This window comes from Cinclus cinclus, chromosome 9 (genome assembly GCF_963662255.1).
Source record: "Cinclus cinclus chromosome 9, bCinCin1.1, whole genome shotgun sequence".
Classification (NCBI taxonomy): Eukaryota; Metazoa; Chordata; class Aves; order Passeriformes; family Cinclidae; genus Cinclus; species Cinclus cinclus.
Window position 1 is genome coordinate 16058851 of NC_085054.1, and position 12814 is coordinate 16071664.

Here is a 12814-nt window from a genome sequence, read left to right on the forward strand (position 1 = left end):
AGCTGGAGCTCAAAGAAACATTACTGCAATGTGTGATACATAAAGTCAGATTAAAATGATAAGAAATACTACAAATTTATTGCTTGTAATACTTGTCCTAGTGGCTGTAATCACAGTGAACACTGCAGCACAATACCCTGCACAGTCCTGCATATATATCCAGCACAATATACTTTAATGACTTTGTGACAGACATCTTGTACATCTTAAAGTAGTGATCCTTATCAGCCAATCCCTCTGTTTTCTTTTGCTCTCTCAAGGCAATATTGACAAGAACAGAGTGGATTTTTCAGAAGCAGTTTAGGGTGAACTAACTTTCCTCTCACAAAAGCTGACAGAAGTTTTACTCCTGCCTTAACTGAAATATCTACTAAAAATACAAACACCAAGTTGCTGATAATGTGAGACAAAACCAGATGATGGAATAAACTGGTTGCTGAAATTCCAGGTGGGCTGTCAAAAGCATCTCCCCACTGAGAGTTCTGAACAAAATTTTAAGAAAATGCAATAAAAATCAATGCTCACAACAGTGGCTACAGTGCTGCTGAGGAAGCAGAGCAGCCTAATGCTCTAGCTCTACAGAGGTTAACACCACTGTACTTTCCAGGCTGTGCAACAAGAAAGGTGCCATGTGGGTACCTGAAAAGTCAAAAGCATCAAGGGCTAGCAATCTAGAAGCAAAGAAGGATTACTATGAAAAGCTGATTAAAAATAGCACAGCACAAAACTGTCTTTCAAAAAAAAGTGTTGGAAATATAATTAATTGACACATTTGAAATAAGGTTGGACAAGGTATCAGCAAACATATTGTAAGCAGCCTGCATTCATTAACAAGAGTGTTGGACAGGTAAAGTGACAAGTCTTCCTCTTATCTTCCTTCATGATTGTTCATTAATTTTCAGCAGTCTTGTTATCATTACAGCTGCACACAGCTGTCCTGAGATGTGAACTTTGACATTCTAGACCTGCTTTTCTGCACAGGATCATTTAGAAATAAGTTGACCTATTTTCCATCCTCTAGTTTACAAAGGGAAAGAAAAAAAAAATCAAGTTTCTTCCTGTATTCAAAGTAATTGTGTTTTAGCAAGTACATCAGAATGGAGTTTGAAAAGTTATAGCAGAAGAGAAGAATTCTGAAGTTACATTTCAGAGATTTCCTAATCTACACATGCCTGGTCTGTTAGGTTTAATACTTTTACAGATCAGATCTAAGCTTTAGTGGTCACTTCAAAGTTTCCCTCTGTGTTTCACCTCTGAAGTAAGGGTGACCATCAGTTCAGCTTCTCAAAAAAGATCTGTGTTTCTCTCATTGATCCAGTGACAGGAAAGTCACAGCCACCAGCAAACTAACCTCGGATCAGAAGGGCAGCTCAACACAACACAAATACAAAAGAGCTGGTGGTAACAAGGTGAGAAGAGAAAAAGCAAAATAAATATATTCTGTCATCTCAGTCACACTTCTTCCCACTTCCCAAGGAAAATGTACTTCTATTTAAGAAATCTGCATGTGAGGTGTAGAGGGGCAAGGTAATGAATACCAAGTCAAAAACAACCTGCTACAGGAATGAAGGATTACATTCACATCACAGTAAAAGACCTCAAGAAACAAAGTTCCTTCTTTCAGAAGGACACCCTTTTGTTTAAATGCAGCAAATGAGAATGAAAATTATTTAAATTTTATATTACTTTGGACTGAGTAGAAGAGCCAACAGTGCTCCCTCCTGCATCTCCACTGGTCGAGAGAGAAGTTACTAAGAGCTGGAGGGCAGTAAATCCTTGAACTCTTCCAATAAATACCAAGACCATTGCATCTGCTTCTATAGATAAAACCACTCATAAATAATCCCAGCATTTCTTCTGAAGACCATCACCCTTCAGATCAGCCCTTGGGGTTTATTCAAACCCTAGTTTCTCCACCTCAAACTTGGCAAAAATTCGAAAAAGATCATTCTATTTTCTCAAATTCACTTGCACAAGTTTAGCTGCTCCCAGAATATCACTGCCTGGCTCAGAATGAGCTCAAGGCATTCTACTCTCACTACTCGACTGACAGGTCCTCTGAAGCCTCCTGAAAGTGATGTGTGAGCTGGCACTGCGGGCAGGTTCAGGACCTGTGTAAGACACGCAGCTGCCACCTGAACGTGCCCACAGATCACACCAGCAAACAGTGCAACAGCTGTCTGCACCTCAGCTCCCTGTTTGCCATTTGCCTCCAGAGGCACGCCTCTACACCAGTAATGCCCACAGCTTCTGAAAATGGGGCTTCAAATACTTGTTCCTGTTTCACAATGCAAGGGTTTTTATTTAATCTTTGCTCTGTTCTGTTTACATGTTTTTACACAATGACACTGTAATCACAGATGCAAACCAAGGTGAGTGCCACTACCTCCTTCTAGTCATTTCCATACCTGGAAACTGTTAAACGACACAGATAAAGCTCTCTTCTCATGTATTTCAACTAGGAAGTTATCATGTTTTTACATCTGTCCATACTACACCTTTTTTTTTCCTGTTTACTTCATTTAATGAGCTCTCCCTGCACTTTTGAATCTGCAATGAGAATTAAAAAGCTGTTGTCCAGGCATAGGTTACTGTCTATTTTTATCTTCTATTACTCCATTCTACTTTTTTATTACTTTCTCAGCTTGGTAAAATTTCAAACTAAACACAAGCTGGAAGTCATTCAAAACCAAGTAGGAGACTGCAGCCACATCTTCTATTGTATAACATGGAATAGTTTAATGCAGCCCTGAAAGGCAGATTTCCTAAATGCTTGTTAAATTATTTCCATAATTCAAAGGTGACAATGCTTTAATTTCAGGGTAATGCTGCAGCTTTATGACTTCACAGTTTTATTTAATGGTCCAATTCACTAGGATATTATGCTGTCTGCATTTGGCCCTAGGAGATGCTTTTACAGCATGGGACTGCAATGCATTAAGCACATTTTAGACTCTGTTTAGCCTAGCCCATAGTTCTATCATCTTGCTGGAAACCTTCAAGTTGCTTTTGACGGCACACAGATTAAATTGTGGGAAATTAGAGCAGCTGGAAAACTGGCTTTCAATGAATTCTGTATTGTCTAATTCTCATTTTTATTCTTCAACTTGAAATATCCCTGTAGAACACATTCCACCCATACAAACTGCATCATTCCTTTGTGATTTAGGAGGTTTGTCACAAAACAAGATTATTCAGACTGATTAAATTGCCAACAAGCCAAACATACGGTAAATGCTACATGAGAGAAAAAAATAACTCTCAGAGCTCATACGATGCATTCATTTCATGGTGCTCCACACTGAATGCCAAATTTTATCCTGAATGCTGTACCTGTAACTAAAAGAACAACCATAAAAAAGACAACACTTTTCTCCTTAAACACTGTACTGTTCTAAGCTGCAGTGGCAGGTCAACTCAGCTGCTCTAATATACACTCCTCTCAAAGGATATTAAAAGACCAATTTCTTATCACAGACAGCTTTATTTCACTGACTCCAAAGAAGTGTTTTCTCTGAAAGCATTCCATTATTATTTTTTATGTATTTTTTTTCTGCTGGCTGACCTAACAATACATGCTTCTGCAGCTTTTTTTCTGCTCATCAGCTTCCTCCTGAGTTCTGATTCAGCCGTGTCCATCCAGTGTAGAAGCACTGCATTGCATTCAAGGCAACTCTCAGCAGAATGACCATGCCAGATGTCTCTGATGGATGACAAGACACCTCTTTTGTGACATCTCGCACCCTCCTTCCCTGTGTTGTGCTGAAGCCCAGAGCTGGCAAACCATTGTCATGCCAGCCTGCTTCCTGACAATGCTCCATTTCAGTAGTTCCTTAATACAAGGCATGTTACAATAAGCAGTGAGAAATGTTCCCCTCCAAAAACTGAGGAGGCAGTCATTAATCTGTTTCCTAGAGCAAGGTGGACACTTCTCCACTCTCTGCACTTCTGGAAACTCTGCAGTCCTCTCTGCCTCAGTCTCCTTCTTCTAGGGTGAGTGTTGAGAGACTCAAGTCATGTTTCTGCCATTTCACATGTCTTGTGATGGCTCAGACATCTGCATGAGCCTAGCAGAAAAGAAGAAGAGCCCACAGAAAACCTGCTGTTCTTCAGCTGCCCTACAAGGGGGTTGGGCACGAAACCTGCAGGGGTGCAGCATGGCAGGAGACACCCGTGTCTGGGGCAAAAGCATCCACTCTTGTCAGTGACATGGACAGGGCCACAGCTTGCTTCTAACTTCTGAGCACTGCAGATGTGGCAGGAGAGGGATTAAGTTGCAGTAAACTTTTGTTAAAAGGTAATGACTAGAGAAAAATATCTAGTTATGTTCTTCAGTACTAGAATTTCCTTAGGGGCCACCTGCAAATGTGACAGTGAAGGTGGCCTTCAGGACTTCTGTCATGATGTTCATCTGAAAAAAACCAATTTCATTGAAAGCAGCAACACTGCTGTTGACAGCACAATGCCTTTGACATTATATTCACATTAAAGAATTTTTCATTCTGTAAGGTTCTGGAAGAATATTTCATGGAAATTCGAAAGAGAAACATATCAATTGTCAAATCTACAGTGTGCCAAGAGACCTGTAGTGTTTGAGGGATAAAATGTAAATTTTTAAGGGCTACTTTAATCTAAACACTAGTAAACAATTTGTAATGAATTTCCATTTGTTGTTTTCTTTTGTAATAAAGTCAATCTCAAGTACAGACAGTAAGCTACAAGGTAGAGGGAGTTTGACCATTTAAATAGTTGTTCCAAAATCCTGTAGCTGCAGGTATTAAAGGCAGAATTAAGGGCATGACCTTCTCCTATCTGTTCTTCCTTCAGCCTGTCCAGAGGCTGAGAATTCACAAGAGAATTTCCCAAGTCTGCAAGAAATGTAAAAAGGGCTGAGTACATGGTGACTCCATGTATACAAAGTAAAAGGAGATGCTTTCTGATGGAAAATAGATTAAGGAATTGTATAAGCAGATGAGCTGAGACTCACATGTTGAAACAAAGGGAAAGATAGATGCCATCCAATAATACAACTGATTGTTTTAGGAACATCAATGGAGATATGTAAAGGAAGAATAAAAAATCTTAATCACTGTTAGCTGAATGGAAAAAAAAAGGATGCAATTTGTAAAAAACTGCAAGTATAATTTTGACAATCTACTTCACATCTTATTAGAATTCTTTATTTTTTCTGAGACTTAGACACAATTTCTATACAGTTTTTTGAGACAGAGAAAATAAAACTTTCTTTTTCCTGCATCCGAGAAATTAGCAGTATTTGCACTTTGATATGAGACTCCAAAACAGAAATGATCTGCAACAAATAGAGATTATTTTTTGTTAATTTTTTTTTTTTCATTATGGCAGTTTCAGAAAAGATCTTGGACTATCAGCAAGACCTGAGATAAGGATGCATCTTTCCCCAAACTGCAACCCTGGAAGAAAAAAAAAGGGAAGAAAGGAAAGGCAAACTATTTGAAGACTGGAAAAATATCTGGCAAAGATAAACTGAACCATTGATCTAGTCACGGCAATTTCTAAGCATTATTGATTTGATAGCCTAGGGTCTGAATACTGTAAAACAGCATCAGTACAGAGGTACAGTGACAGGAAGACTCAAGTGTACTGTAAGAAAATCTTTCAGATTTCAAGGGTAAAAGTTACTCAGAAGGAGATGAGAAAAAGGTCATTCCACTTTTCAAACAGGACAGCAAAACAAGCACATGAATGTAGATTACATATCTATAGGCTTTGTCCTGGAGAACATGGTTATTAGCATTTAAGTAGTACTCCAGACAGACCAACAGATTTCTAAGCAGCATGAGAAAAATAAGCCTCACAATGACAGAAAGACTGCCAGACCTGAGGTTCAGGGGGTCTATCAGTCTTCTTTTCTATTGACTGTTATGAATCTTCAATTAAGATTAATTCAAGTGGGCTGAATACCAAACAATCAGCCTTTCCCAGCCCCAGTGGTTGTTCATTACACCCAAGTATGACACAATGCATTCTTTCTGCACTTCATGCCAAAATGTGCAGCCATAGACCCCCATGGGTAACTGGAGACCCAGGAGAAGTGAGCACAGCTAGCTTGCAATCCCATGTGCATGATGTGACAAACCTGCCAGATCCGTTTTCACAGCACCCAGTACAATCACCCCAATTTAATGATCCCTGCATGGACTCATTCACATCCTCCTGGTGTCCTTCATGGCATCCAACTACATCCAGTCATGGCTTGGGCACGTATATTTGGTTCACTTCCCCACACTCAGATGCAGATTTGGTGTTGATTCCTCAGTGTTTCTTACAACTGATGAATTTCCCCGTGAACGTGACTTTGCTCTTTTGCAATGGGTATATAAGGTGAAGAAAACATTATGGTAATAAGGTGCTGTCTTTTCCTTTAAGATTTAGTTTTGAGGATTTTGTCTTTCACTGTCATTGAACTGTCTCTCTTCTCCTGTTGTAAGAAAATGCAAATGAGCCTTGCTTCTGTCAGGGAGGCCCATGCATTTTGAGTCTTCCCACTCTAAATAGTACCGGGTTATTTACTTTTAACCTCTCTTTGCTCAGATACCTTTCTATGCCTTTGATTAGGCACATTAGTGTTCCTGGCAACCTCCTATTTCCACAACATATTTTACCTTTAGTAGAAATAAACAGTCCTCAAGGTAAGATCCTTTTAAAGCTCTTCATACACTCTTCTCCCTTCTTGACCAATAAACATGCTATTAAATAGTAGCACGTCATCTACAGTTTTTGTCACTTTGCTTTTTCAGACACTTCTTCAGACAGTGGATAAGCACATTTACCCACTCTAGTATCAGCTATTCATCAGATATTCTGTGACACTACAGCTAGATTTCTTGCCATGCTGAAAATTGACTCTATATTTTTTAATATTCTTGCTTTTCTCTTTTCTCCCTGTAACATTTCCTTTCCCTTATCTCTCTCCCTGTTTGTGTAACTGTCCAATTCCCTCTCAACGTACACAATCACAATTTTCTGCTTTATTCAGAATTAGCAGCCCACTGCTGAATAGAAAAGTTGACAGGCTGCAGAGAAACCACTGCAAACATAAACACAGTAAACTACCTTGAAATGTTGATATTTCCATATCCACATCAGACACTGGATACCTATGACCAGAAACCAATATGCAAGAAATCTGGTGTATATCTGCCCCAGTTAATAACTGGTTCCAAACAAGTTTCTTATCTGAATCCCTTCAATTAAACAGGTAAAAATGCTGTTAGAAAGAACTTTAAGAAATTTAAAAGAACTTATATTAGAATTAGGGAGAACATTTAAAAAAATGTAAGTGAATATTAAGAAAAACACTTTTCTTTAAATGCAATGATGCTGCTCATTTCTGACGATCTGATTTCTTCTTTGAATTCATCCTTCACAGATTAAAGATACTGTAAATCCCAGAAGGCATTAGCTCTCTGCACCTCCACTTTTAAAAACATTAAATGAGTCATTGCCCTGAATTTTCCATTCCACTCCATATTCTTCAGCTGAAAACGTTTTGGGCACAAGAAGGTTACTGCTTCTTGAACTGTATACAGAAAGAACTGCCAGCCTGAGTAAAATAAAAGCTTTATTTAGCCCAGGAGCCCACCTCTGCCTCTGAGGGTGAAGAGATACCCAGGGAAGCCAAAAGGTTTTCCTGAAGGTCATTCCCATTTCTCAGTGGTCACAGCTGCCTGGGTGGGAAGCTGCTACTAAACCTACTAAAGGTGTTTACTTGCACCTTCTGAATCTATCAGACAGCACTGGGGCTTTTTCCAGATGGGTTTTACTCCCTGTCTTGATCTATCAGCTTCCTTGCTGTCCTGTGGTGGTTTCAAGTTTAATTCATTGCATCAGGAAAAACCAAGCAAACAAACAACTTCCAAATCCTGCTATGTAACCATTTAAGTGTCCCTTAGCTCATATATGATGAAAAAGAATAAATTCCTCTGTGTTTTCTCTAGGCCACACATGATCTCCAGGCACTGTGACACTTCTGCCCAGTCATCTTTTTAATTTGTTTAGTCTCCCCACACATGGAAGCCATCCACATTCATGGCCATCCACGCTTCTCCATTCACAGGAGGTGTGGTACAGATTTATGTCACTGAACAATAATATTCTTTTTGTTCCTTATATGTACCTAATGTAACAACACAGAATTTCGTATTTTGCCTTTCCTTGAATATGGGTTACTTTCAGAAAATAAAGCAGAAGCACCATCTGAAAAAAAAAAAAACCAAACTGAGAATCCATGCCTGTGTACACAAAGTAATATTTTTCCTACTTTGCACTTAATCGATTACTGCAAACAATTTTTATGAGAATAACAATAAGGGAATTTCCCAGAGAGAAAAGAAGCTCTCGTGATTAAGGCACCAAAACCAGACATAGTTGACACAGAAGCATAAGTTTTCCAGGCTAGGAGGTTCTGCCAGTTTTCCCCACTTCCACTTTTCTCATAACCAATGCGATGAGCATGTCAGCAAGTTCATTACAGATAGAGAGAAAATCAGGCATATACCTTCTGGATTTCTGCCAGATAAAGTTTATTTGAGGAAAGCAAATGCAAAGTGTTTGTCAAAAATCCTACTTCTTCAGCAGAGATAAAAACCACTGACAATGTTTTGATCACACATATTTATATGATAAATAATAAAAATGAGCACATTTCCTATATTGAAGATCAAGGAAGGATATTCAGACAGAAAGGTGAAACTCTGTTTCAGTTCTTAGGAGATTGAACACTGAAGGAGACACATCTCATTAAATATTTGTTACACCTGAATAAAAAACATACTTAATAATTAACTGTTGTGCATTTAATTAACATAATCATTGCCCAATTAAATAAAAATGAAAATTTAATTTGAGGCACTTTAAGTACAAGGAGATTAAGGATAAAATATGAATATCCTGAGTCCTCAATTTTCAGCACGGAGTGTGGAGGTGATATGTGGCAAAGTAGTTCAGCCAGAATTAGCAATTTAGAAAGGGTAATCAAATATTCCTTCATCTGCACCTGGCCACAGGAAGCAAAAAATGCCAAACAGGAGACAGCGTAGGAAACTTCACTTCTATTTCAAATATAAAAAGAAAGGGAGCCCTAGCATCTATCCCCACCCACAATAAGGTCCTTATAAACTTTTCTCATATTCTTTTCCTCACATTCAAACAGGACCCACTTAAGGGAAGAATTTGCCAGACAGTTATGTTCATTTGAAACGATTCTTATTTTAAACCTACAGAACTATAAGATTAAAAAGCCTCAACCACCAGGTCACCTCGCCAGGCTCTTGCTCTGTAACCCATTTCTTTGGTGTCCTTTCTCCTGAGATCATCATGCACTCTCCCCCATACAAATAGCAGGCACAATCAAAGCTTCCACTCTATGGAGTGCCAAAGGCAGCACACTTGTACAAGGGGATGTATTGCTGCCTACGTCAGACCAGAAGGGTTTACAGCTAGCTCAGTGAGAGGAGTTCAATAATAATTCCAGAGCTCATATTCTAATAAAGCAGAGAAACCCTTCAGTTACAAAATAATGGTTTGGATTCTAAGTTTCTACGTCTTTAGTAAAATACAAACATCTCATCAAAAGTTATGGTATTGTGAAGTGCCAATTATAAGATGCAGACACTGATGTATATATCACTTAACAAGGCACGTCCTTCAGACATATTTTAAAAATCACTTTTACGTGGATCTTATTTAAGGAAACATCTCAAAGTGAAACCTTGGTTACAACTTCCCTGCTTATTCCTCACTACTGAGCTGCATTGTTGACATGTCTATCATTCTACTTAGACCACCTCAAATCAAATTAGACCTGACATCAGGCAGCCAAGTCAAGGTGAGGTCATTACCTGTTATATTGCAAAAAACACGAAGTGGTCCCAGTGGTCCACTTCCATCAGAATCGATGTAGAAGAAACCTGATGTCTTCCCTTGGTGTCGGTAAGCCTCACAGGATTGTTCATAGACAGCTTTAAAAGAAAGAGAGAGTGATTGCACAGACAGACAGAACACAGACAGACACGTTTTATACACAAGTACTCTGTTAACTATTGTCATAACATACCCTGATAGCACACAGCTGATTAGCATGTGAAATCTTACTGCATTTGGGCTGAATCCATGCTCAAAATCAGACATTTATTTAACTCTTTCCTTGAACTTAATACAGGCTGGCTTTAAAGATGCAGGTACTTGCTTTATTTTGGATTGAGGTAAGTAAATACTTAAATAAAGGGATATGAACTTACAAATGTGACATATCCAGTTATGAAGTGGTATATATATTTATCCATGCATGGTATTTCAATGACATACCTACAAACACGCAGGTACACATGATTTATCACCTACACATACACTTAAGTCTTGCCAACACAGATAACAGATATTTTTGCCAGTCCTCACATTCTCTGCAGGATAAGGTCAACAGGAAGCATTAAAGCCTTACCCTAATCTACTGTGCAAATGAAATCCACTGTCCCCCAGCAGAAAAGCTTAAGCTCAGACGTGGTCTCCAGTCTAGGTGATATTTTTATGCTTTAGACCTAATTTTATACAACCCTTTCTCTCTGCTTATCAATATTCTTCTCTTGGATTGTGAGTGCCCATGAAAATCCAAGTGGATAATAAAACAAGCACACCAGGTCACCAAGAGCAAGAGAAGAAGGAAGAAAAACCCAGAGGTCAGTACAATCTTTGTATTTGAGGCATATTATCAGGAAAGATATAACTGTCACTTCATAGGGGCAAAGAGAAAAGTCCTGCAGAGGCAGTCCAGAAGTATCAGAAAGTCACATGTATGATCCTGGACCTTGAACAATAACCTTAAATCCCATTTCAGGAGAGTTGATTTTTTTTTTCTCCCCACCTGCTTGAACACTTACCTGATTATACTGACAAAATTATTCTCTGTAACAGTTTATGACTGCTGTGTTGAGGCTGTAAATACAATTGCAAAGTTCCCAGTGCTTTTCATCTGAAAGGAACTCAGAGCTTTGCAGGTTGATGGCAGGGCCAGCACTTCTTCACCACTTCTAAACACAATTCCTGCAGAAGAGAGCAATGGCTCCACAGCAGCAGGAATAGCTCCTTTCTCCCACTCCTGTGCACACATGGACTCACATCCCTCCTTTTCCCACATTCCCTTAAAGAAACTTCTCTAGTGAAACTTATTAAAAGCATAAATAGTGAGCCTTAAAGTAGGCTTGTCAGAAGTAAGATAGTTCATCACTTAAAAACTGGGCATTTCTTCACTTCTGCCAACAAAGCAGAGTCACAGTTCTAGGGGCTCTAATCCAAACTGGCTGTGGATTAAGAGTCTCACTGTTGAATCATTTGTGCACTCACCAAAATATGTTTTTCTCTTGCCATTTCTTGCCTGACCAGACATCTTTAGGAGACAGAATATCACTGATTGCTAAACAAGCACACCACTATCCTTCCCAGGGTTAAGAAGCTGCTTAAGGTACTCAGTACCTGATGAGACAGTGCCTTAATTAGCATCCATCCTATAATAAAAAGAATTAGGAAAGCTTTTTCCTCACAGCCTGATGTATTCAAGCATGGTAGGGAGTCCAGAATATCTCTAAATTCCCACTGTGACAGCTGGCCAAGAACACATATTAAATGCAAGTTAAATAAAATCCTCAAACCAGAACCTATTCTTCCAGTGTTCACAACCTGAGGGGCTGACAGAGAGTCCCTGAGTTGCAGAAGTGCTGACAGAAGCAGTGGGCATATGGAGGTCAGGAGAGAGATGGTAACAGGCAATTAAGTAAGCAACCAAGGAATCATGGTTTGATCAATTTGCAAAGTTCTTAAACTGCAGTTCACTTAGTGAATTTGCTGTCATCATCGTTACAGGACACTTTATCTTGTCTCATTAGGGAATATGCCAATTGCTTCCTCTGAATTGTTTGCTGAGTGTTTTTGAAGACAAAGGATGGAGCAGGGGTAGAGACAGAAAACAAATATGTTGTCAGTGAACTGGCACAGCAAATCTCATTCTTCATCACAACTTGTTCTTTCTAAGTGTTCTTCTTGACTGTCATTTTGGCTGAAGCTCAGATATACTTTTTTCAAATTAGTAAGGAAAGATGTGAAGATTCTGCCATTAATAATGTGGGCAGATTTAAACAGAGATGATCCACTCATCCTCAGATGGCCTCTTTGTCACTGTAATTTTAGGGGGAAAAAGGCTACATAGAGCTAGAAATCAGGCTAAGGGTGCTCAACTGGTATAAATCTGAAAGGATATACAAGCTTCCATAAAGCTACAGTTATGTCTGCCAGAAGGAAATCCATCTGGTATGTTTGCCTTTCAGTTGTATGAGAAATCCAGCACTACATACTGGGAAGTAGCAGGAGAAATGGGAAAAGGCTGTAAACCTTGAGCTCTAGCACATAAAACGTATTCCATTGTGATTAGTGAAAAGTGGTTTTGGTGGGCAGTATTTTCACATGCCTGTATCTGTAGCACTCGGTACTGCACACTTCTAGACTGGAAGCAGATGGCTGATTGATTTTAATTCTCTTTTTTTGATATTTTTTTACTTATAATGCATCCAAAATTAAATTATGCTTGTTTTCCAGTCACTGGCAGATGCCCCTACAGACATTTTGAGTGCCCCAACCATTCCAAGCTCTGCTCAACTCCTTTGTGGCCTGAGATGATTTGTTTGCTTCACAGTAAAGTTATGCAATCCCATTTGCTGAAAAAGGCCCTATTATGCCAGTAACAAAAACTTGAAGCCATCTTTATGGGTCCATGAAAGACAAGATC

The 12814-nt window shown here is 39.0% G+C and overlaps 1 protein-coding gene across 1 annotated transcript in view; it reads right to left on the reverse strand.

The window, feature by feature from the left end:
• CNTNAP5 (contactin associated protein family member 5) overlaps positions 1-12814 on the reverse strand; it is a 200821-nt gene that overhangs the window by 80355 nt on the left and 107652 nt on the right. The window contains exon 12 of the mRNA XM_062498016.1: positions 9882-10001. Coding sequence (XP_062354000.1) covers positions 9882-10001 — 120 coding nt within the window. The remainder of the gene's footprint in view (positions 1-9881; positions 10002-12814) is intronic.